Source organism: Cajanus cajan, chromosome 6 (assembly GCF_000230855.2).
Source record: "Cajanus cajan strain Asha chromosome 6, NIPB_CcT2T_4, whole genome shotgun sequence".
In the NCBI taxonomy this organism is placed as follows: domain Eukaryota; kingdom Viridiplantae; phylum Streptophyta; class Magnoliopsida; order Fabales; family Fabaceae; genus Cajanus; species Cajanus cajan.
Genome location: NC_138522.1, coordinates 49,743,363 through 49,770,443, shown reverse-complemented (window position 1 = coordinate 49,770,443; position 27,081 = coordinate 49,743,363). Strand labels below are relative to the sequence as shown.

Sequence of the window (27,081 nt, the reverse complement as noted above, 5' to 3'; positions counted from 1 at the left end):
AAAGAATTTTTTTTAAAAAATTTAATTAACATTATATTAAAAACAAGAAGTTATTTTAAATATTTTTTCAAATACTAAAATCGAACTCATTTTAAAATGAAGGAGTAATAAAATTATATATCATACATATTGTTAAAGTAAAATTACAATTCTGATTGAAAAATAATACTAATAATACTTCTAATACTGTGTATAATTTTGTTTTAAGAAAAATAATTTTAATTAAAGACATTTTTGTAAAAAGAAAAAATAATTAATGTCTGAGACATAAATTAAATCTTATAAAAAAAGATTGAGCATACTTTAAATTTAAAATCTTTATAGAGAAAATATTATATATTTTTTTAGTGTAAGTTCAATATATTTTCATTTGAAAAATAATGACGAATTTTATAAGGTATTAAAATTCATGTTTGGATGATAACTCTTTTTGACAAGTATTTTTTCATACAGAATCCGATATTAAACCTAAGATCATATATCGAAAGAAAAAAAGTTTAACTACACAATATTAATAATATCATGAATAATATGATAAAAAAGTTTGAAAATAAAAATAAGTATATAAATATAAGAATATCTTAACCCCAACGTGTGGTTCAGCAGTAGAGGTTGATCCATGCTTAAGCAAGATCAAGATTCGAATCATGCTTTGTGTATATAGTTATGTTAAATATTAGGGCCCACCCTTTAAGGTGCCTCACAAAAAACAAAGAATATCTCATCTATTCACTGAATATAAAAAATTTAATTCAATCAAACATTTTCATAGATAATAGATTTGTTAATTTCTATAAAAAATCATATACATAATATTTTTTTGATTACATAAGGTAAAACAAATATAATTCAACTATTAAGGGTGGAGGAGATTAAATTTGAAACGAAGGTTTCACCGGGCGTGTTGGTGACAACAGAGACCACACAGCACTCTGATGAAGCCGAGCGACACGGCCCTGAGTTAAAGTGTTGCTGAACTTAAACCGCAACACATTACACATACCAGGTGACCTTTGTCTACACTCTCTCAAAGCCTTCCTTAACTCACATTTGCGCTCACTTTAAGAAATGGGAATCCTCCAAACTTTTTCAAAACAAAAGCCTGTTCTCCTCTCTCTCTCTCTCTCACTACTTTCAATTCAATTTGTGCAAAGTTGAGTTGGGTTGAGACTCTGTGATTCCCATTACTACTTTTTATTCCATCTCTCTCTCTCTCATCCCACTACTCCATCAGACATCACATGCAATTGCAATTCACAAAAGCAGTTTTTTTTTTTCTTTTGTAAAAAAAGCACTATAACTAGTAGAAACCATAATGGTATGGGGGCACTCTTTACTCACGCAGAAAAAGAAGATTGAAAACTCTGACTGTGACTCCTCGTCAGAGCACCACATTCAAAAAAATTCCCTTTTCTTATTGTCCTCTCCTCTGCACACTGCAAAACAAAAAAACACATCTTCAAAATCCCTTCTTTGTCTCCGACTCCACAACAACCCCTTTACTCAAGATTCCGTTTTTTTCCTCCCAGCCTTTCCAACTTGTTGAAAATTTCCATTTTGGAATTGTTTCTTCACTTCACGTGATCTGGGTTTGTTCCATATAAAGTTTAGCTCTTCCCAGACCCAACACTTTTTTTCCCCTTTTAATTCATCCATTCATGGTTTCTATTGCCCTTGAATTTGCCCCATGAATTGTGGGTTTTCAATTGCTGAGTGATGATTAGATGCTTTTGTTTTAAAAGTGGTGTGTCATAAATAAAAATCTTGTGGCTGTTATGGGTGGTGATGGCAGAGTTGAAGTTGTGAGTGGCAAGGGGTGTTCGAGGCTGTTTTCATCTTCACTTCCTTCATTCAGAGGTTTGCAACCGTTGGAGCCAATGTCTCCTGTTTCGTCCTCTGTGGCAGTGCCATCAACTGCTCCTTTTGCTGGTCTGGTTATATGCGTCACTGGTTTATCTAAAGGTGTGGATTCATTCATGTATTCAATGTTTCATCTTTTGTTGCTTGGATTTAGTTTCATTTTTTTTCCTGGCTTGGCACTTTCTACTAATTTTTCTTTTATTTGCTCCACTAACCTTTTTGTTTGAATCAATCAATTACTTCAAACCATTGGCTTAGTTCTACATAGTGTTTTTCATAACTTTTTATATTTGAAAGAGTGAACCTTATTCTCACCTCTTTTGATGATTCGTGGGTATGTGTGGAATGGTGATTGTCCTTCTTGGCAATATAAGATGTCAAATGAGACATGTCTGGAGTTCTGAATTTAGACTTCTGTTACCTGCCATTTCTGATTTATCTTTAACAGTGAGCAAATAGAAGAAAGGGTTGAGGAATGAGAGGGATCTATTCTGAATTATCTGTTTGATTGATGGTAATAAGTGTATATTATCTATGGAATCTATCTTCATCTGTTACATTTTGTCTTTTCTTCTTGGCATAACATTGTTTATGTAGGCGGCTGAAAAGTTGTAGTTTTAGTTATCAATCGAACTGAGAGTAGATATTTTGTGACATCCCTGTTTCTCTTCGTTCTCTCCCTTTCTCTCAGACAAGTTAAAAGAGATTTTCATACAGTTATGTTGTTTTCTTTGGATTTGTGTTTTGGCAGAAGCAAGGAATCAGGTCATGGAGGCTACAGAGAGATTAGGTGGCCAATATAGCCCCAATTTGCATCCTCAATGTACCCATTTGGTGGTTCAGATATCCTTTCATAAATATATGTATTTTCCTACATGGTGATAGCAATAGCATGACAGTAGTAAGAAGATGCGATTTTCGTATACTGTCTGTCTGTCATATACATCAACTACACTTAGGGAAAAAATTCTGTAAAATTACCATATTTAAATTTATTTGTACCTAGTTCAGAAAGATCTTATTGTGTTGTACTTAGATTGGATGTTTCATGATCATCATAATTTCTTGAGGTCCATTATCCTAGCAATGACACGCCTCCAGGCTCCAGCATTTTATGTTGATTGGTTCAGTGTTGTCATGAAATCTTTAACATCTAGTACAGTTTTGCTGGACGTAAGTTTGAGCATGCATTGAAGCATGGAGCAAAAAGTGGCCTCTTTGTTGTCACACTGGGTTGGTTTGTGGATAGTGTCAAGAAAAATGGTAATTGAGTCTGTTTTCAATTGACATGTTTTATATTTTGGTTAGCTTTCTTGGTGATTATGATTCATCCTCCGTGCTATAGAGTCATGCAATACAGTAACCTGACACAACTTTCATATTTTGCATCTTTTCACCTTATGTTAAACGGCTCACTGTATTTGTCTAATTGTATTTAACAACCTACAGATTCCTGTTGTGATTACAGTTAATGTTGCAGTTTTTGGTGATTTTCTGTCAAAATACTGCTGCTCATTCAGAGGATGAGTGGTTAAGCTTAAATTGATACATATACTTTTCATTTCATTTTATTTTTTAAATCAAAGAATCCATTGGATTTGTCTTGTCAATGGTAATCCCATATGGCCCATTCATCTGTGATCTCTAAGTTCATGCAGATTTTCATTTTTACTGAATAATTTTATTTTTCATCATCTTTAGCTCTCTCTAAATTGATTTTAATAATTAAATAGCATAGTTGAACTGTTAGCAGCCAGAATGATTTATGAATTTAAATCATGCATATTGATATTTGTAGTTTTATAACCTGAATACATTTTCTTGTATCTGCTGCAGTGAGGTTGACTGAATCACATTATAGAGTGAAGAGTTACGGGGATAACAACATGCACTTTGACAATTTTAGACTTCTCGCTGAGTATACAAATGCTGAAAATCATTGTCTTCCTGCAAGAATCCACCAAACCAAGCAAGCAAATAGTGTTGAAGAACTTCAAAGATTCTCTGGGAGAGAGTCTATCAGAAATTCTGACTCAACTTTGTCTGGCTGCTCCATCTATGTTGATCCAGGCATTTCATCCGAATTGCAGAACAAGGTAAAGTTATGTTTCTGAGAACAAATACCCAGACATTTGTAATCATACTAGTTACATGTGACATCTTTCACATTACATGGAGTCTGTTAAACAACAGTCAACGTCAGTTTTTTGTTTTGGTTAAGCTAGTGTATGATTCAAGTGCTCTTGGCCAACACATTTATATCTTATATGCTTTGCATTGTTTGTTAGGTTATTGAGACGGTTTCAAGAGAAGGTGCTAGTTTGGTGGAACAATGGTTTGTTGGCTGCAATGTTAGTCATGTAGTGACTGAAGGGACATCAATTCAAAGATATATTGGATACTCTAGTAACCTCATTACTGTAAGTACTCCTACATTGTGTTTTAATATTTATCTATTGAGAAAGACCTTTTGAACGGATGCAACTTTCTCAAGCTCAGACTGTTTGCTTGTCATACTATTTTGCTTTTTTCACTGTACCAATACAACACCTGGAAAACATTAATATGCTATTAATTGTTATACACTAGGTAGGCCTCTACAATATTATTTATATCACAATGAAGTTCTTTGTATATGATATGTCTCAGCCTCTGTGGATTCTCAAAACAGCTAAGGAGAAATATGCGCAAAGGCTTGTTCACATGTCTGTTGATTTGGCAAAGCAAGTTGGCCTAATGCTAGAAGATATTCGTAGTGGAAATTCAGGGAAGGTAATTTCTCGATGTATTCTTTTACAATTTTGAAATTCATTTTTTTTCTTATTTTATTTTGTTCTTTCTGGCTTAGTAAAAAAAAAAATCTGGTTTTGAAAACACTTCTATAAGGTGTTAAAGTCCCAAGTGTTCTCCCTTATCATGAAATTATGATATTAATTTTATTGAAATATTAGGAAGTAATGAAGCGAAAAGTCAGTGACAATGTTCCAGACAATGAAAGTGAATTTGGTTATGAAGAAAGGCAACAGATAGTGAATTCTGCAAAAAATGGAGTCAGAAATCGCCGTGGTCGTCGAATGCAGGTCAGTCTTTCATTCACTTCTGTTTTTTCTGTGGAGCTTGTCCTCAACACCTACCTGTTGTGTTCTCTGAAAAATAAAAAATACTAAAACTGTTCTATTATTTTTCACGTCCCTAATGTAATTGAATGTTTGAGGCCAGGAACCTCACTTCTAAATTTCTCACTTTTAGTCACTTACTAACCATGTCACCAAGTTCATAATTTTGCACATGTTAGAGAGTTTAGAAAGTAATTCACACGAGAGATTTCAAGTCTATCATATGAAACCTGGGCACCACATTGGAAGATAATTCTGAGCAGGATCATCCACTCCTCTTTAGTTTCTCATCCTTTTAAAACATGTATAAGAAGAAATATATTGCATTGCTTTCCGTCAAAATGATGAACTTCGAAAATTTTGATCTGTAAAGTGTTTAAAAGTATGACAGAATAAAATGTGATAATTAGAATACCCATTTGCTGACATTTCATGATTTCTTCTATAAAGCATCAATTTATCAGTTAACAGATGTGGAAAAGACAGCATCATTTTATATTTTTGTTCTGCTGCTTGCTATACTTGGAAGTATGAATTGAATTCTTATTTGATTTGAACATGATTTTACAGACTTGTCAGACTCCAATACGTCCTATAACACCAAACAACCTTCTAGACTCTATCAGCTGGTCCATTTCAGAACCGACTTCAACTGCTTCCATTTACACAGACTCTTTCAGTGTCGAAGATCCTAGTGAAAATCATACCACTCCAATATTTTTCGACGCAAAAGGGGATGGCAAGGACTCAGAAGCTTCATTTTCAAACTCCACTCGTCCTCTAACAGAAAGGTTACTAGTTGTAATTAACTTCCTGTGGCCTGCGCTACATATTTTCTTTACGTAGTAGATGTAACAAATTATTGGGACTCGGGAGTCTTCTAATATTTTCTCAACATCTTTTGCAGTGAGAAATCTGAGTTGATATTTAAAAATCATTTCCTTACCATACTCTTCCCAGTTGACCGATTTGCCGAGATGGGTCCTTCTTCAAGAACGTTTTTCAGCCATAATGGTTTTACGTGTCTTCAGGTGTTGGATCATATTCATGCTTTTTATCAGGTACAACATTTATTCTTTTGGAAATTTGCATGCATTGTTATCAGCTCTCTAACAATTTTTGGCTTCTATTCCTATCTACTTTATGTTATGATGATAATAGGAGAACATGCCAAGGCAGGAAATAGAAGTTGCAATTCATAGCGATTCAAGACACGCAGATAGGCTTAGATCAGTGTACTCAAGTAGGGAAACAGCAGAACGTGGCTATGTAATGTTCAAACGGGTTGAATTCTTGGGTAGTCGTACAAGTTTTGAAATGTTAAAGCGTGTAACTGGGGACAACAACTCCAACGTTTATGAACTATTACTTAGGGCTTAAGGTAGAGATTCTTGGTAACCGTACGAGTTTTATACTCTGTTCTTGTAAAGATTTTTCTGCTTTGGGCATTGAAATTGATGAGAAATAGGAATATGGTTTTATTACTCTTTTCAAGATAGGTTAAATTATAATGTTTGGCTAGAATCTGTCTGTTTTTTTTACTGTGAACATACATTTTTTTTAAGTAATAATACGTATGAAATGTACACGTCGAATTAAAAGATTAGAGCTGCTGAATTGTTTTAAAGGGAAAGGTGTATTTATCATGTTAAAAAAATATTACGTGTTGCTTGCTTAAGCTTCTCATTTTAGACGTTTGAATTAAAATTCGGATGCTAAAAGACATAATTAAAGAAATTCATGTATTTTTTAGCTTAAGAGTTTCCAAAAATTGAGTTTCAATTATATGTTAAAATATTAGTCTTTGATAAACATAAAAGATGTTGCAGAATTGCTTAAATATGCTGATTTATGTGTATATGGCTGGCGGGAATTAGTTTTGAAAAGCAATGGGAATGTATGGGAACAATCTATTTTGCTGGAAACAATTGTCAAATGAATTTTTTTTTGGAAGCTTTTATTGTAAATATTAACATGGTGAAGTTAAAAATAATTTAAGGGAAATAAAAACAGGTTATAATGTTATAAAAGACAATTTGAAGCTTAATTTATTTTAACAAGTTAAACTCGAGTTTTTAATTAAATCCGTTTAAATTAGGGATGACAAAAATATCCGCACTTGCAGGTATCTGGGTAAAACCTGCTACAGATAATAAATAGATAAGATAATTAGGTACCCACAGATAATGGGGACAGATAATTTTTTACCCGTTTATAAACGGGGCGGGGACGGGTATGATGATATCCATACCCGCGGATACTCGTTTAATAATATTTCTTAAATATCTTAATTATCCTTGTACCACATAATCCTAAAACTATATTCTCTCATCTTATTTTTTTACAAAAGTGAGGTTGATGAAGTTACTAACATGTGTTAAGCATGTTATAGAATTATGTTGGATGTAATTTGATTAATTTTCTTGTTTTGATTGGACCAATAAGATTTATGTATTTTAAGTTATTTACTTTCGTTTAGAATTATGAAATTGAATTATTGTAACTTTATGATGAAACTTTAACTTGTGAGATTGATGTATTTTAAGTTATTAATTATCTTGCATTTTTATTATTATTTTAACAAAATTAACATTAAATACAAGTTTAAAATTAACAATAAATTTTTATTTTTAATATTTTAATAACATTAAATATAAACTTAAAATTATTTATAATATAATCTTTTTAATTTCTTAAAAGATTTATAAATATTCATAGATATTCATGAATATCCGTGAGTATTTAAGAAATTCATGGATACCCGCTTAATGGATACTCGCGCGGATATGGAGTTAGTATGGGGGCCAATTTTAATTCGGCAGGGCAGGGACAAGTTTACTATTACCCGCCCCCATGGAGCCCCATTGCCATCCCTAGTTTAAATAAATGAAACAAACTCGAGCAATTCTAACTACTTACAAATCAAGCTTAAAATTCAAGTGATTAGCTACTCAACTTATTTATAGTTCTAAATCAGATATAAATTGATGCCCAAAACACATTTTACACGTTTTACATTTAATGACTTATATTCACGAATTGTGAGATGAAAGCAAGTAAAATTATAAAAATAAAGGGGAAAAAGTGGCACAAAATAACCCAAACACATTTTACACGTTATAAATATACCAATTATGATTTCAGTGTCCAAATCCTTCGGGATCGAAACAGGCGTTAAAGACAAATAATAGACAACATACATGATACAATTATGCAACGAAATTTATGAACTAAATACTAAGAATAACTACTACATGTGTTTGGATAAAAGTTGAATTCAATTCAACTTATTTTAACTTCAAAGCAACAACCTTATTATTGCTTTTAGATTTCATGCATTGAAAAGTGAAAACACACATTTCAATGCTTTTGGATATCCAAACACACCCTACATTATTACATTTGGTAGCTTTGGTGTCAGTTTTCTTCTCTTTCGCCCATCCAGGAAAGGAAAGGAAAGGAAAGGGACTTCTGTTTGTTTACTCCTAAATCTTCTCAAACACTGCCCTTTTTTTCAATCCAGCCTTTTTTTTTTTCTTTGGATCCTAGTACCACAATTTTGAATCCCCAAAATACTCTAAACTAATGGTCCTCCACCATTAATCTAAGACAATTTACCAAAGATCAATGGCACAAAACAACAGTTCATGTCTTTTTGGGGTGTACTAAACTGTGGCACTAGCCATTCTCTTTTATTTTTCTTTTCCTTTCACTCCCTTCCCTTTGCTTTCTCTTCCCCTAAGAAGAAAGTGGAGAATCAATCGAAACTTTTCCGAGTCTTTGTAGCTCAAGAAGCATTTCAACTGCAGCGGAGTCGCAGGAGCTCTTCTTGTCACCTCTGGCTTCTCCTTTGCATTCTATATTACCATAATTAGGCATGCACAAGGTAATTTTCGACACAAAACAGTTAAGTCCCTTGCTTCCTTCCAGGGCTTCGCAGGATTTAAATAAAGATCTGCTACCATAAAACTTGTCAGATTCGTACGCCACAGCATTACCCATTCTAGAACAGAATATTCGTATTTTGCACATTACATTGTTTTACACCACACATCATATATAGACAATAATATCATTTTAAATCTTTTTAGCCATATCAAACCAATTGTTGAAACGTGTGTAAAGGTGGTGTAAACAATTCCATATAAAAAGGCAGAGAGTATAAATTAGTTGGTGGACTCACCTGTCTTTATATTCTGTTGAATCAAATGAAGGCACTGGCCACTGTAGTTTCTTACACACTTCAAATAGTGTGGTCCGTGGTCCTCCCTTCTTCATATTAATTGATATATTAACTGTATAACATAAATCCACAATGAAGTTGATCTATAGGTAGTATTTAAATAAACCGTTTATACAGTTAAGGATTTAAAAAGCAAAAATAAAAAACAAGGCAGAGAGAACTCTAACTCTGTAAGCACCAGCCTCTGCACTTGCAACCCCGAATTATATTCCACAAATATATGATATGCAACTTGGATATCTACCTACTTAAGGTGCAAAGAAATATCAATTCTACTCTCTCTCCCTTCTTTACACATTAAGCTGAATTAAAAAAAAAACAATTGAGAAAGGAACTAAACCCTATCTATCTATCTTCTAGCGACATCCACAGCATTATTTATGATTAGATTTTATGAATGTTACAGCAGCAGGAGAGTGATCAATTCAGATGTCTCACAAAACTGAATAATTAATATTTTTCCGTTCTTCATAGTAACTTAAAATATACCACAAAATTATATGTATGGGTAAAATGGAGCATAAGAATAAGACAATTGCATGATAAAGGATGGAAATAAACACATCACTTCAATTTGCTCTATTATGCTTGTTTCTTCTCAACAACTCTAAACACTTACAAGCCATAGAAAGCACAAGGAAAAATTTTCCCAATAGAGAAGACAAAACTTGCTACCAAAAATGGAATGGAATGGTGCAAAAATAGTTAGACAAAAATTGGTGGTGCAAAATTGGAAAGTAAGCACTGAAATCAGAGATGTCACTGGAAATCTTTGAGAGGCAACTTACTTGCAGTTAAGTTAGTTTCATCCAAGCTGGGCCTTTTAGTCGATGAATCTTTGATATGGTCAGGATTATCTCTTTTTCCCTTGGACACAAAACTACCATGTGAGATTCCCCTCTTCTACAAGTATAAGACTAGTGGTCAACAAAACAAATAAAGATAGAAGTAGAACAAAAGATAACAAAAAATTAACAAATCAAGTTTCTCATAAAATTAAGATCTCTTCCAATTTTTTTTCTTTCCATTTTGGTGGAAGCTGTGCTGTAAGGTGGACTGGACAGCAAATAATATGTAAGAAAAACTAGTATTGGGAGAAACCCAAGTCCTATATTGATAGAGAATTAGAGACAAGGCAAAACAAAAAGTTTATAAATGGGGATAACTCTCAACTTACAAGACGGTTTTGTGAGGTTAAATTAGGCTCTAATCCACTTTCTTAAGATGGTATCAAAGTTATCATAGATCCAATCTAAAAGGTTCACCTACACCATTGATACACACATCAAGCCCAATAGTATTTGGGTGAGGGAGTATATTGCGAAAAACCCAAGTGCTGTCTATCTTCAATCATTAAAAAGAGTCGCCTATAATTTATCCATGTACCAAATCCAATAGTGCTTAACGTGAGAAGGTGTATTGGGAAAAACTCAAGTTTCACAGCAACTAGAGATAAGGCAAAATAAAGAGTTTATAAGTGGAGACAACCTCCACTTTACAAATTGGTTTTATAATGTTGAGTTAGGCTAATAACTTACTTTCTAAGAAATAGTGATGGTTCACTTTGTATTTAGTGCAAAAGCAGACAGCACTATTTTTATCATGTATGGAATCCTACCCGTGGCCACTTTTATCAATTAAAAATGCTAAACTATACAAAAGTTAAGCACTTGGAGAAGAACAAATTAGAAACTAACTATGGAAATAGACGGGTGATTAAATTGGGAAGATTATTTCTCCCCATTATGTGTTCAGGTGAGTATATTTCTTTAGTCTGCTCGAGTATTAACTAGCATTATTGTTTATCTACCATAAAACCACCCATGTTTGAAATCTACTATGTACATATTTACTACCAATTTTGATAATTTTTTTTCCTTAGACACCCCTAATAGCTTCTTATTCGTAGAAAAGAAAGAAGGCTCTGGGAGTCCTGAAAAGAAACATTCTCCCAAACTAAACTATTCACCAACTCAGATTAACACAACTTGTGCATAGAAAGACCTTAAAACTAACAAAGGAAAAGAAAATTCAGGAAGACAATCATAAAAGAACAGCAAACCTCAAGTTCCTTCAGTAAATGAAAAGCAGCTTCTCCTTTTGCAGTTTTTTTATTAGCCCCATATGCTACTTTAGCCAATAAGGCGTTTGGCAGCTGTACACTAACCTCAACATGTGTTGTGCTTCCCTTCTTTTCAGAATTTTCTTTTACTTTTACAAAATACCCAAGTGAATCACATAATTCATTTAATTCACGAAATGGAGGCAATTCAAGTTTATCAGGAGTAACAATGGGAGACAATAAAGGATAGAAAGCCTTCCAGACTTCATCAAGACTGAGCTTGGAATCAATTAGTATAGCCCCAGCAATACTTTCCACTAGATCTCCAAGTGCCTGACATTTATAACAAACTAACAATGTTACAACTTTAAAACACTTCATCAATAACAATCATTTTCTGGGAAGTTATAAAATAGGACTTCGTTTGATTTTGCAAATCCTCTTGATTTATGTTGCATGCTGTTAGGATATAGAATAAAGGGAAATAGAGTACTTATTAGTTAGAAGTATATCATGGGCTAGACCCATCACATCTATAAATACGAGGTTACTCATGGGAGACATTCATATATTTTCATTTGTAGATTGAGCTTGGGCTCTTTGTGAAAAGGAGAAATCCTTTGTGAAGGGGAAACCCTTGGAGGAGATATTTCTCTCCTATTTTGTAGAATAAAATCTTTCTTAATAAAATCAATAATTATCAAGTTTGCCTTCATTAGTTTACCCAATCAATGTATGCATGATCAAGTAAAATCTTTGAAATAAAATGAATTTCATTCATCTTTCTTTGGTGTTCCAAACATGGGAAACAATTTGTAAATCAATGGTAATATTTCCTAACGAGTTTCAAGCATAAGAATTGGTTTCTAAATCAAATCTATTTCAATTCAGAACATAATGCAAGAGAAACTCAAATAAGTAACTACAAATATACAAGAAAGAACCATAATGATTACCAATACTAACCTTGGGAGCTCTAACGCTTGGGAGTGATTTGGGATCTGATTCAGAATTGACCTTCACATATTCTGATATCTGACTCATTAACAATCCAGAGCTATGTCGAAGGTGCTGGTGAAGATTATGTCTAACAGCAACTTGAGCAAAATTGTCATTATTGACAGAAGCAGAGCGTAAGTCAGTCAACACCCCTGGATCAACAACTGTGTGACTTTCATAAAGATGCCATGTGATAAGCAGGTCCAACACCGAGTCTCCGAGAAATTCAAGCCGCTGCCATAAATTTAATAATATGGATTGTAAAAATTAAATATCAATAAAGTACTTAAGAATATATGAAATTTCATAGTTACCTCATAACAACCAGTCCCAACTTCTTTCTCAGACAAATGTGTGATTGCCTCCAGTAAGAGTCCCTTGACAGAAAATTCATACCCTATTTTCTTTTCAAGGCTAGCAATACTTTCTTTTGGCACACTTGTATGCAGAGATGCAGCAGTGATTGCTTCATCAACCAAGGATAGTTCAAGTTCAGCACCAATTCCAAGCCATTTCATCACATTAAGTGACGCAAAGAGTCCACCACCCACATAGTATGCTCCTATCAAAGCTTCAACACAGTCAGAAATAGTCTTCGAGCACATCCAGCGGTGACCCCTGTCACAAAACTTCCCAACCACAACTTTTGGATCTTCAGTATGGAATTTTCCATCTAAAGGCACTTCTGAGGTTTCTAACCCACAACCACAATGAAAAGTGTATATAGAATGTTGTCCAGGAGCAACCCAACGGCGTGGTTCAAATGCAGAGTCTCGAATATATCCCTAATAGATAAAATGACAAAATAACCTACCATTAATTCATTCCAATGTTTGCTCACTATGAAAAATCCCATAATGATAGTATAAAAAAAAACCCACAACTTATGATGTACTCTTACAAAAATAAAGGTAGGAATTACAAAAGCAGTGTGGTCTAGGCACTGAAAGGAGTTTTCTCAAATTTATAATTTTTCTCTGTGCATACTTTTATTATTTCAAAATAATGAAAATTATAATTTTCCTGACTTACCGAATGTAAATATGCTTTCCAAAATAGATACATCCATAATAATAGAGCCAGATAACATTAATGGCACAGATAAATGCATTGTGTAAAATTGTATTTGTAGAAACAAAAACTATTCGCTGCCTGCACCTGATGAATCATTCAATAGATTTTTAATTGGTATCAAAGTTTACATCATTTGTCAACAGTTTTAATTGTCTCTAAGTCAAAAATAAAAATAAAAATAAAAATAAAAAACTGCTCATAATTGATTATTAGTACTGGATAGTGGTGGGTCTATGCTTTGTCCACATTTCATGAGCCTTTAAATAACATGTGGAATTTTAGGTTCCTAGACAGTAACAAAAAAAAATAGTAAAGAATACCTGTAATTTGCGATCTGTCCCCAGTTTATGTAGGGTTGAATTACAAATAGTCCATGATCGTCTGGCAGATAATTGTCCTTCGTGTTTCTTAGGATATTTTAGAAATAGGTGACAGCTAACCACATACTTCAAAACAGAATCTCCTAGCAACTCGAGACGTTCCATTGAAAATTTTTCATTACATCTCAAAGTGGTGAGTGCTTCTAGAATCTAACATTTACAAAAAGAAAAAGAAAATAAGATTATCATAATGAACACAGAAATTAACAATAAATGAGTATTTTATCCAAAAAATCATATATAGGACAAACCAGTGAGCTAGGTATGTTGGACTTGCTAGTTTGACCATCTATTTCTTCTCTAAGCTGACTGGATAACATAAAAGATTCAATGCGGTACATCAGAGATGGCAGCAAGTACATTGACTTCAATACATCTCTTTTAACATTAAGAACATATAGAAGCTCAGGTGGAATGTGAACATGTGCTGGCATTTTTGAGGTTGCAGGGCCCTTTTGTGATGACTTGTCTCGTGCATCTGCTCAACTCAAAAAATCAAAATCAAAATTTAACATGGTTCATAGCAGGATTCACATGAATTCTATCAAGACAGTAAGAACCAGAGAAGCTCATATTCGCTATCAGTTTCTTCAAATTGTCAGGGTGCAAAATGTAATTCCATTGACAACTTCAAGGAAGAGGGTAAATTTTAATTTTAAACAAAAGTTTCACTAAAATCATAATACGGAAATTTCAAACAGCATTTATGAGCCACAAGATGAAAACTTCAATTAGGTACAACTAACCTCCGTAGAAGTTAAAAAGAAGATTGTGTGGATTATGACTTTGCTTCAAACGTAACAAAGATTGTCCTGGATGTTTCAGTGTAATCCCATACCTAATCAAATTTTAAGTTCTTTAGCATAGTATATTAATAATGTAGTAATGTCAAGGCAAACAAAGCATAAGTAGGTGAAGGAATAAATTATGCACCTTTCACTGTAATAATCCGAGAAGGTTATGAATTCCTTTGATTTTTCTTTGTTTCCATCGAAGGGACTTTCAGGGGATAGGTTACGAACAATCTCAAGAATACAATATATTTTCCCGGTGTGAATGGCCAAAACTATCGTGTCTTTTATATTATTAACGCCCAGCACACAATTAGCAAAGTGAATACTGTTTGTTCCTTCACATTCCATCTCTGATGACCTTGTATCAGGAGGAGTTGTGATTGTGCCATTATCACCACAATCTTTAGTGACCAAAGAAAATTTTCTCCTTAAAAATTCAATAGCAGCAGCACAAGAATTGATTCCAAACCAATTTATTTGCAAAGATTCCCCACATGTATCATTCAATTTCTCAAGTGGTAGAAGCAAATATAAGAGTTTTGAATTCCACAGTGATTTTGTGTCTTTCTGAAGTAAAAATTCACTTTTCCCTCCAGCTGATTTGGACCTAGAAACCAATCTTCCAAACAAGCCGTTGAAAAAGAGCTCATGGAAGCATTTTGCTTTCATCATCTAGCATAGAACAAACAACAAAGCATCAAGTTAACTTCCATATCAAAATGAGATTAATGCTATATATACTACTTTGGATAAAACCTTAAAAACCTTATTTTTTTACCTGTTCAGCATTTAAATCAACTTGCCCACATGAAGACACGGAAGCTCTAACTATCTTTGAGACTAAATAAAGATCTAATTCTACATTTCCCACATCATCATCAAGCTTTGACTCAATCAAAAGAACAAACCCGGAGTATATTTCACTAACAATATTACATGAGAATTCAAATTTATAGGCATGAAATTTGGCTCCATCCAGTTTGTCTCCCCATGCACCACTTAATGCACGAATGCTGGCCATTCCATGTAACTCTTTTCTTTTTGTGGTTCCTTCAAATGTCAAAAGCAAAGCAAAATCAAAAGGCATGTCAATACAAACAAACATTCTGTACATTCCATATAAAAGGAAAGAACAACCTTAAACATTTAAAACCTGCAAGAATACTCATTCAGTCCATGGTTGCCAAACTTAAAGTTGATCTAAAAACATATAATTCTAGTATCCAAACCAAATATAATCCCAATAAAAAAAATAAAATAAAAAATACTTCATAAAAGTATGATAGTACAGCCATTCTCAATTACCTAGGTTATGAAATTCAAAAAATCTCATTCAATATAAGTTGCAAAAAACTAGACCAAAGAATTAAACTTTAATAATAACAATAACAACTTAATTACCTTTTAGTTTGGACACCCAGGTTGACAAAAATAAAACAAACAAATTTTGCAGCAATGCTATGTGCTTGAGAACATACATTAAAAAATATGCAAATTTTAAAACTTGAGTTTAGCAACCATTATAAAGTTCACTAAATAAATAGAAATAATTCAAAACATTCTTCACCAGAACTGGGGCATGTAGGCCAAACGTTTATAATAGTTTTTTTTCCTTCTCCTTTTTATGCTTTGGTTTGTTGGGCTTCAATTTAAGTCCAGTTTAACTTCTCTTAAACTCTTATTTTATTTAATGCATAACATATATTATAATAAACAAAATAATACATAGCATTTTGGGGGTGGCTACTATAGACTTTAAATCATTTCATACAATCCAAATAAACATATTAACTTGAAATCACTTTTCAGTAAATATATCTTAACATGAAACTAATTTTATCATAATTAATTTAAAATAAATAAACTACAGATATAGTCAACTAATAATAATTTACAATAGTTGACAAAAGGTTTTTGTCAAATTCTAAAATATCAATTATACATCTTTTGCCACCCAGATTTGGAAGTTCTTAGCCATGCATGCAGTCAAAAAGGATAAAAAATACAAAATTGCATATGATATTTGAAATATGCACAACCATTGTTAGGGAAGTCTGACATGTGAGAAGTATAATGCAATTTTTAAATTAAAAAATGTTTTGCCACAACATACAAAAAAAAATGAAAAATATATATAAAAAAAATAGCAGATAAATTGTACCTGCACCAGAACTCGAGTCTTTGTTTTGCACAATATGGTCATCATCTGAAGGATCTTCAGTGAATGGAACCAGATGGTCATTTAAGGCACCAATTTGATGTAGCTTCTTACAAGCTTCAAAACAAGCAAGACACCTCGCCAAACGAATATCTTTTCCTGGAGAACCAGTTACTGCTTGAATAGCTGCATTAGGTGGTAATATCAACGTACATTTGTAACCCCCTTCCACAGGCATAAACTCAAAACTGGGCTTTGCACAGGAGTACCTAATTCAAATTACATGCACAAGTTGTTTGTGAACAGTATGTTTCAAATGGTTAAAATGAAGACAAGCAAAAAAAATATAATCTTACTTATCTCGTGGGAGCTTTCCACAGTATTGGATGATAAGACTAGCACTGGAATCTAAAGTGACAGATGCTCCAGTAGATTCCACATAGTATGTATCTATTTTCTCCGTAATTAATGCCCTTGTACTATATTCATGGTCTTTTTTAATAGAAGCATCATTCATAAATCGCTCACTCCTAATGATGTCAAAGAGTTGATTTCGTTGCTTCAAGTTCCCCCTGAAGATACAAGTGTTAAATCTATGTGTAAACACACAAAGACAGTTCAGGGGAGTAAAGAAATCTCCAACATTAAAAAGAATGCAACAATCAGAAAACTTGCCTCTCCAACATCAAAACATACTGCGAGTTAGCCTGCCTAGATCTTCCACGTGATTGGACATAACTACGAACTGTTTTGGGGAGGTCAAAACGTATCACACAAGAGCAGTTTCGCACATGAATTCCTTCCTCAAGTACATCAGTAGTAAATAATAAATTGACCTGAAAAAAGTATTAATAATTTATTACTAGATTTTCAATACCAACAGTAGATAATTTTATTGTACACATCACTCAATTCACATGATGCAATAAATTATACCTTTCCAGAGTGGAAACAGTCCAATATCTCCTTCTGCCTCTTAGGAGCCAGAGCATCCACCGAAGTAGTGTTTCCAGTTAAATAGGAAACTGTGAGATGAGAAATCTGGGGAACTTTCTTTATGAATCTTTCAATCACCTTAGCTGTAATGATTCTATCAACAAAAATAAGGCACAAAACCTGACTAGATTCTCTGAAAACACAAAGAATAATAGATTACCAATTTGCTATGATACATATAATTCAACTTTGTATGGCTGGAATAGTACATCATAGATCCATACCCAAATGACTCGAAAAGTTGAATGAGTTCAAGTAATTTTGGTGATATGAATCCCAAATCTTCTGCCTTTGAATAGTCAAAGTCATCCCCCAAAATCTTTTTATCAGCTGCAGAAATAGAAGTTAAATTAGATGCAGAGATTAAGCCAGAGTGCAATAAATGAACAAATTTATCATAATTTATTTGGCTAATAATGAACCCAATACAAAAATCATTTATCAACAACATTTTCACTAAGCAACAGATTGCTTGTGATGTCAAAAGCAGAATGCACAAATAAAAAGTTTGCAAAATGGACCTTCAAAGAGAAAACTAACCATTCTAAAACAAAGAAACATGACTAAAAATTTATTGTTTATATAAAACAATGCCACATATAAAACCATCAGCATAAAATCTTGCAATATATGTGAAGAAGATAAACTAATAAAAATATACTATATTGCCTAAATTATAAATTGATACTTGCAATCTATACTTGCAATCTCAAATTTTAAATATACATAGAAAGATCAATAGCCCAAATAGGGGGGAAGATACTATCATAAAGCATACCAAGATGGAGGGATTCTTCTATTATTTTGATTACTTCTTCAAAAATAGTTATACACTGGAGATAACCTTTACGGTAAATTTCACACTCTCCTTCAATTTTGGAGAAATTCTCATGACAGATTTTAACAGCCTGCAAAAAGATAGACAATTCATAATATATATGAGGAGCAAAAGATAATTATGATTAAGAAAAAGTCTGGAGGCTTGTCAATTTACATGTGTACATACTGATGTATACATCACAAATGTGTCCATATAACTCAAATATATGGTGGTATTTTTACATATCAGGAAGACTTGCTACACAGAATCAGTGATGAAGGTAAAAGAAAGAAACCTCTGAGCCAAAACTTTAAAAGGGTTAGAGTTGAGGGTAGATATTTTCATTCGATTTATAAGAAGCAATGGATTGGTTAACAAAATATAACCCCAATCAAACACAGAAAGACTTCAATAACTCTTGCTTAATTACAGAACGTTGAGAATTTAGTTTCAGCAATAACCCCTTGTTGATGTGCGTGTATAAATGTGTATATTTAATGCTACTATATGGTGATATTTCTACATATCAGGAAAACTTGCTACCAACCTCAAAGCCAAAACTTTAAGTGGGTGGGAGTTGATATTTTCATCTGATTTATAAGAAGCAATGCATTGGTTAACAAAATATAATTCCAATTCAAAAAAAGAAAGACTTCAGTGACTCTTTCTTAATTACAAAACATTAATGATTTACTTTCAGCAATAACCCCATATCATAATTCCATTAAAAAAAACCCTTTCTATTTCTTTATACAACTTTTTTCCCCACAATGAGTTTGAAAAATACCTCATAAGCACAAAGGAGCCCAAGATCTTCAAGGCAATGGATAATTTTCGCAAGTTCATTGGACATCCGCTGATTCATCGTCTTAAATTTATTGTCCACATCCTTATAGTTACTATGATTTTCTGATAATAATGCATCCATCTGCCCAAACAGATAAATTCAGTCAGTATCCTTCACTGTAAGAAATAGTGTGTACAATTGGGGCAGAAGAGAAGTATATTTTGTCCAAAGCAAGATGACCCGCAGATACCTTGACCCACAGGGCTTCAATCTTAGGTTTCAAACTCAAAGCAGAAAATCGTGCTTGGTCATAATATATACAACTCTCTTTAGCAGAAGGGATACATCTATCAATCTCTGTCCGATCTTCAACAGTATATCTCTGCAGAAACAAAAATAATAAGACATTTACCTTCTTTTATTGGTATAAAGATCCTATCACATGTGAACTCATGGAAAAATTATTTTGATTCAACGTCAAGAAAACATTACCTGAGAATCCAAAATGCTTTCAAGTTCAGATATCTGATCCTCACAATCCATAGTAGAGGTAACACCTGATTCAGGATACAATACATAAATAATATACATAGCAAGTCTTCAAATTCACAATATGGACTCCAAGTGATTTGTTGTAATTTGAACATCATAAAATAGTAATTCCTTAAGTAAGACAGCAGGCAATCATTAAAAAACAAGGCAGAGAAGAGCTTCATCAGGAGCCAGGGCACAGCAAATCATGGCATAAATATATCTAATTTTCATTTAAAATAATTTGATAAGTACACCAGCTGGAAAGCTTCTATATGAAGAGAAAGTTAACTTTATGGTTGTATTTGAAGCAGAGATAGTTTGCATATCCGTATTTTGTAAATTGAAATTGTTGCAATGGCTATAACTGTCATATTTCACACAAAACATGAATTAATAGGTGTGCCACTTGGAAGGTTTTTTGCTCTATTTGGATTAGAAGTGAAATGAAAAGGTAATGAATTAGAGAGAAAGAAGTAGGAAAGAGAGTATAAAAGGTGTGTTGTTTGGATGCATAAAAATAAAAATAAAAAATAAAAAATAAATCAGTGGAGGAAATTTCCTTCTCCGTTTGTTTGGATGAGTGAAAGAGTAGATAAAAATAAATACATAAATTGCATTAAAAAGATTTTAATACTAATTTAAAAAATTAAATCTAACTCTAAAAAATTCAAACTTTTTACTATATTATTTTTCCTAATATAAAATTATTTTTTGCTTATTTATTTTTTAGGTAACAAAAAACATTTAAATTTTTAAAAAAACTAAAACAAAATTAACTTCCCAGTCTTCCCTCCACTTTCTTGAGGGGAGGAGTTTTTGTGTAGGACCCACAAAAAATTCCCGCCTACCTATCCTCTCAAACATACAGTAGAAATTTGGTAGTTTAATGACGACTTTAATCCCATTTCCTTGTCCTCTATTTCCATTAAATGAAACAAAGGGTTTATGAATTGTGAAATGATCATAACAGAAGATTTGATAACAAAATGATAAAAGAAAAAAGGTAAAAGTAGTGTATGACTGTAAACAAATATCATCCCAAAGTAAGTAATTAGAATATAAACATCGGCCCAAGTTATCATATAGAATAATAGGGAGATCTTGGTCGCACGAAAGCTTATGAACGAAGCAAATGTCCTCCCAGGTCCCAGCACAGATGTTCTGATACAAAAGAAAAAGGCTCTATTTTTTTTGTGAAGTGGAAATACTACAAATACAAGGCAGATTGAATTGACTTTTTACCCTAAAAGGCCTTTTCATTCTTTCTAATTAAAAAAAAACTATAAAGTTTTTAGCAGAGAGATCACACAACACAATTTTTTTCCAACATGCAACTTAACTCTATCAACCTACATACATCATACAATATAAAAAAATAACGACAGGGAAGGTAAAAAATTGATGATACATAGTGCGCCACGAATTGAAAGATGAGGGGCACTAATAAAACATGTGAAAACAATCCACTTCAGGGGCACAAGTTGAACAGAGTGAAATAAGTACTAGCTCTTTACAAATTTTAGAAGATTGTTCTACTTCAAATTTAATGCATTGTTTCTTTTATGGTAAGTATCCATAGCTGTCTTCACTAAACTATATTTTTTCTTCTATAAGTGTGATTTTCATTTATTTATTTTTTTGTGGTAGAAAAAGATATTTAAATTTATACAGTACAACGATGAATGGAAATACTTTATTTTTAAAAAAAATGAAGGAGCAAAACTAACTACAAAATAAATAATATGATTGGGAGTAAATTGGATATCACAACCCATGGTTGTTTCTCAAAGTTTGCACGTAAATAATTACCTTTTTTTCCTACCGGTGATGCTGTCATCGCAAAAATTTTTGGCTTTTTGTCAGCTTGGTGATAAAATTCCTTCATTGGCATAAGACAATAGTTATTTGTAAATATATTCTCTAACCCAAAAAAATGAATAGACAAAAAGAGTAGAAATCATATACAAACTAGTAAAATACAAGGAAAAAAAACAAGGAATGTTTTCCAGTACTCACCTTCATTATTTGTGTATAGGGATGGTTGCCAATAGCTCTATGACATTCATCAATAATTATCAGGCTTATCATTTCTATACGCAAGAATGCTTTTCTTAAGGCATTCAAAAGAACCTGGGGTGTCATAACCAGTACCTATAAGACAGAAAGATATTATTAGCAACCATTGATCAAGTCAAAAGTATTCATGAATTTATCTATATAATTTATGGAATCAATTGTTAGTAATGCCCTAAACCCAAAAAATTTAAAAATAAATTAACAATGCACTATCCAGTTCAAAATGAAGCATTGATGATTCACAGTGTTATTACAAACTAATCAAACGAAAGTTTGAATAATTTTTTACCACAACCACAATGTTGACATAACTAACTAACTATCAAGGCTCAGAGTTTAGAACAATTAAAAATTCACTTATTGAATGAATCATACATTTTTCAAGTTAATATCTCGCATCAAATAAAAATGGAGAAACAAAAACCAGTAAAAGCATTATAAACCCTTGATAACCATAGAATAGTACCCTACCATCAATCAATGTTGAGCAAGGATGGATGGTTATGTCCTGCTGCGGTAAAAATGCCTCAAGTTCTTAATTATGTAATATCTCATGTCCCATTATTAATGAACGAAAATATTTAGGCCATATAATTATACAAAATTAATTTCAAAAAAAGAACTTAATCTAGATTCCGTCGGGCCCAGAACAATACAGCACAATTCAATGAAAGTAAATTCAACTAAAAAAAACTAAAGTATCTTTGTGACAATCCAATTAGTGGGTTAATGTATAAACATACATCATTGTTACTAATCTCTTTCTCCCACGTCTTCAAATTCCATGCATCAACTCCTTTAGCTCCATAGTATTCCTCAACTTGAAAATCTGTCAGATGTTTTATATTCTTGAATTGCTGCAAATTAGCCACAAACACCAAATAAGTTTAATCTGTGACTGAATCAGCCACGCATTTTGTTATGCAGGAAGAGCACGACATCTCATCAACCACATTTGTGAAAGAAAAAAAAAATTAACATGCCTGATTGACAAGATGAACTGTGGGAGCCATGAAAACAATCAGCTTCTTTACACCACTAGTCTTGATTTCTTGACCAACCTCTTTCAATAGCATCACAGCAATCAAGGTCTTGCCGGAGCCTGTATCCAACACTGCTATTGTGTTCCTCTGTCTTGCAACTTCAAACACCTCTATCTGATACCTGTAGGGAAAACCCAAAAAGCATGAATACTAAAAGCCAAAATTACCCTCATCAAACTCGATCAAGAAAATAACAAAAACGTAATATTTATGATCAAACTCGAAAAGAAAATTCAAGTAAATAACAAAACAAAACAAAATAAAACGCAATCTTTAAGAAAAGGCTTTAAGAGTAAGAATAAAAGTAAAAAAAAAAAAAAAAAAAACACCAGCAGCAGCAGCAGAAGAAGCGAAAAAACGCAATTTTTATGATCATTCTTCCCAAACCCTTTTGCCAAAAAAAACGGAAAGCATAATTGGGGGCATGCATATTGCAACATCACCCACACCAAAACTCAAAAAGAAGGGGCAAACAATAAAATGAAAATTTTTAAAAATTGAAAATATACAAAATTCAATAAGTGTCTGCCATAAAAAAAACACAGGAAAAATATAATAATAAATAAAAAAATAAACCTTCTGGGGTTCATGGTGGAAAACGGTGATTCCAGGCATGAATAATCATCAACATCTTCGAACTTTCGTTTTTTACTTTGGTCCTGGTTGTGGTGTGATGGATCATGAATGTTGAAGTTCAAGGCCATACTAGGATTTGCATGACACGATAGAAAGAGGAGTGAAGTGAGCTTGAAGCTGAGGAGTGAGAAATATAGGACTAGGTTCGTAAGCCAAAAGTTTGGACTTTTTGTGTTGAACTTGAACCCGCGACCGCGACAAATCGTTATTAAAAATTTTAATTAATTAATAATACTACCTGATAAGTTGAAATTTTAAGAAAATTTGAAGATTCCTTTTTTAATGATTCGAGTCCCAATAAATAAATAAATATATATATATATATATATATATATATATATCACATATATTTTTTAGTGTATGAAATCTTATACGAGTAATAAAGCTTTACTTTCAAATATTTAACCCAATTGTTCAGAATCAAATAGGTAAAACAAATTAATAATTCCATTTTTATAATTTTTGTAATAAGTTGTCATAATTTCCATACTTAACAACTAAAAGTGGGAAACGGCTAATAAATTAAAGTTATATATCTATTGATATCTAAACATTTATTATATATCATTTATATGGAAGTATAACTATTATACAAGTATATACGATATAAATATAAATTAAATAAAAATTAATTATAAAATATAAGTTGGTGGTCAAACAATTTCTATTATCAACTAATTACACAAAGGTAGCATAAAATAACAGTATTAACAATCTCAATTGGGACCTCTAAAACAACTCTCATAGAAACATATTTTTGCTCTGCTCACAAATTAAATATAATCATCGTAGTTCATTTACATAAAAACATATAAAGATAAACTAAAATTAAAAAAAAATAACATATACGACACAAAGTATCAACAACATTAATATATGATTACATCTTCATTACACTATCAACATATAACATCATAATACAATTAATGTGAGTGTGTTTATATATATATATCAACATGAACAACTTAATCTACCATAGCACAATATGGACTACATCAACAACTCAGATTTTTCATTACAACTGTATACATCATCACGCATTTCAATTAGGACATATCATATAACAGTAGTTTAAGTGGTTTGATTATACTGAACCAATAACATAGAGTGATATTTTTGGGCTTGTTAAATCAACAATAAATTGAATATCAATCCACAATACAAAAACTTGGTTACTCGGATGTCGTCACTTAAACCAGAAAGTTTAGTACTACTATTAAGGTAAAATAGTTAGGTATGAGCTTACCACAACTTTAGTTGGCTTAATTAAGTCTTCAAATACTACACCTTTCTAATATTTAGTTACGAACTGAGTTATCAACTTTGTACTTTACTCGATTGATCACTTCTAATTCGTATAACTCAACCTTACCCTTATATTGTGGTCACTTTATACCTGTATGCATCGACCTTGTCCACATATTGTGCCAACTAAGGTCCTTTACTCGGCCATCTTATTCAAGGGTCAACTTCCCAAGAAGGAATTTCAACAAATTAGGCTCTCGAGGCATCATATTACAATATTCACATAATGAGACATGCAATTTTAAAGCAACATCTTCTTTAATCATAGGTTAATCAACACAACTTTCAACACTATGTCTAAATGCTTAAAGCATTCTCAACATTTATCGTCTCAACAACACAACAACATCATGCTTAAAGTGTTTTCAATACAACTACACCACCAACACACAATATACAACACACATCATGTAACTTAACTCACTTATAACTTTGAACCATTAATCACCTCTACATATCCTTATATTAACTTGTATAGAATAATCAACATTTTTCAACTCAAAACAAGTAATAAACTACTCAAATCTACTTATTTTCAACAACTAGTTAGCCAAACAACAAGTTTTAATTCAACAATCAATGTTCGACACCACACAACCAGTGTTCAATGTCATATAGGCAAGGGATTCTCTGTCTTGCCCACGACCAACGCTACACAACTCACACTTGGCGTGGATTAGGTAGAGGTTCCTAGAACCTCAGGCCCAACGTGAGTGAGTTCCACATTCGACTCCAATTCAATCTAAGACAATTTTTTTTCCTCATGACCAACATCATTCAACTCACGCTTGAAGTCATTTCAACTCAAGATGATTTTCTATCCTCATGCCCGACACCACCCATCTTGCGTTCGTGCGTGCATGAGACAAAGAGTCTTACTTTGAAATGGCACCCGATGCCTTGAAGGCGTGTTTGGGGTGGAAAAAGGTCTACACCAAGACAAAACACAAAGTCGCCTCCCTTCACCTGAAATCTAGCAACTTCTAAGCGTGCAACGATACCAATCAACCATATACACATAATTGTACACAAATTAACATGCAACAACTATAGACCAAATCATCATTTTTAATTTCAACATGCTTCAAAAACTCAAACCTCAACCTCCAAGCATTCAAACTCATCCCAAGTAACACAACAACTATTTTTACATAAAGACAAAAATATAGTCTAAGTTTTCTTACCTCCAAAATCTCCAAACCACAAAGACAAGAGGAATGAGGAAGAAAAACATCAAACAATTTGAGGTCATGTCACACAAAATCATAAATTCGGATTCAAGTCCTTACTGACTTAAATTCCTTAACAAAACAACAAGAAATTAAAATATGGGAAAGGAGTTCCCTCATAAGATGAGAGTTTGAAGATGAAGAGAACTTATGGTTGATAAACTTATCTATCCAGTTCATTTCTATAGGTTTCTAAAGAGTAAAAACTTGAATTTATGAAACTCAATCTTAAACAAAAAATCTTAAATACCTTATTTCCGAGGTTAAATTGAACTTTTGCCTAAAAAAATCTTTAACACTATATAAATTCACAAGAAATTCTCAAATATTAGAACTTCTCAATACAATAATTAATCAATGCAACAACATATAATAATTTAAAATATCTACAATACTCTACAACTTATAATGTTACAAATTTTATTAAAAAAATTATTAATTTTAAATTTGATTTTCTTGTGTTATATATATATATATATATATATATATATATATATTAAATTCAATGTTATTAATGTAATATCTATACAAATATTTGAATAATTAACTTGAATAAACTTTAAAAATACTCTCAATATATAATTTAATGTAATTAATGCAGTAATCATAGAAATACATATATAAAAAAGTTTTTCTTATATCATATGAAACAATTTTTCTATTTAATTAATATTTATAAATTCTGGTTCATAAAATATATTTTAAAAAATAGAAAGTAAAACATGTATTTATAAAATATACTTAAAATTTTAAATATTAATGTTGTATTCATTTTCGTAATGTTAGATTTACAGAAATATTTAAATAAAACTTTTTTTTATATAGTTTAACTTAATCTTGTTAATTAAATTATAATAAAAAAATAGTTTATAATATATATATATATATATATATATAAAAGTTACACTTCATGAGAAATATTAAATTAATATTTAATGCTATTAATGTAATATTTTTTTTTTTATACAT

The 27,081-nt window shown here is 32.0% G+C and overlaps 2 protein-coding genes across 4 annotated transcripts; one reads left to right on the top strand and one right to left on the bottom strand.

Annotated features, from left to right (window-relative positions):
- Nucleotides 1-861: 861 nt before the first annotated feature.
- On the top strand, nucleotides 862-6,470 carry LOC109816131 (uncharacterized). Of its 2 annotated transcripts, XM_083077476.1 has the most exons (11): nucleotides 862-1,006; nucleotides 1,793-1,962; nucleotides 2,612-2,704; nucleotides 3,022-3,123; nucleotides 3,697-3,956; nucleotides 4,149-4,280; nucleotides 4,510-4,632; nucleotides 4,812-4,940; nucleotides 5,547-5,767; nucleotides 5,884-6,037; nucleotides 6,138-6,470. In XM_083077476.1, the coding sequence occupies exons 2-11, from the start codon at nucleotides 1,878-1,880 to the stop codon at nucleotides 6,354-6,356; spliced, it is 1,518 nt and encodes a 505-aa protein (XP_082933602.1). In that variant the 5' UTR covers nucleotides 862-1,006; nucleotides 1,793-1,877; the 3' UTR covers nucleotides 6,357-6,470. The 2 variants fall into 2 exon arrangements, with proteins under 2 accessions (XP_082933602.1, XP_082933601.1); XM_083077475.1 differs by lacking the exon at nucleotides 862-1,006 and having other exon boundaries at nucleotides 1,013-1,962.
- A 1,601-nt stretch (nucleotides 6,471-8,071) lies between these two features.
- On the bottom strand, nucleotides 8,072-23,744 carry DCL3 (dicer-like 3). 2 transcript variants are annotated; one of them, XM_020380965.3, is made up of 25 exons: nucleotides 23,519-23,744; nucleotides 22,883-23,063; nucleotides 22,643-22,756; nucleotides 21,840-21,974; nucleotides 21,633-21,702; nucleotides 19,782-19,846; nucleotides 19,540-19,671; nucleotides 19,290-19,430; nucleotides 18,461-18,590; nucleotides 17,907-18,012; nucleotides 17,623-17,815; nucleotides 17,362-17,522; nucleotides 17,043-17,258; nucleotides 16,690-16,955; nucleotides 15,307-15,578; nucleotides 14,668-15,200; nucleotides 14,481-14,572; nucleotides 13,986-14,212; nucleotides 13,675-13,884; nucleotides 12,595-13,065; nucleotides 12,248-12,514; nucleotides 11,282-11,614; nucleotides 10,008-10,122; nucleotides 9,160-9,271; nucleotides 8,072-8,931 (listed from the first exon to the last, which is right to left on the bottom strand). In XM_020380965.3, exons 1-25 carry the CDS (start codon nucleotides 23,644-23,646, stop codon nucleotides 8,715-8,717), a joined length of 4,887 nt encoding a protein of 1,628 aa, XP_020236554.1. In that variant the 5' UTR covers nucleotides 23,647-23,744; the 3' UTR covers nucleotides 8,072-8,714. The 2 variants fall into 2 exon arrangements, with proteins under 2 accessions (XP_020236554.1, XP_020236555.1); XM_020380966.3 differs by having other exon boundaries at nucleotides 10,008-10,086.
- Nucleotides 23,745-27,081: the final 3,337 nt, after the last annotated feature.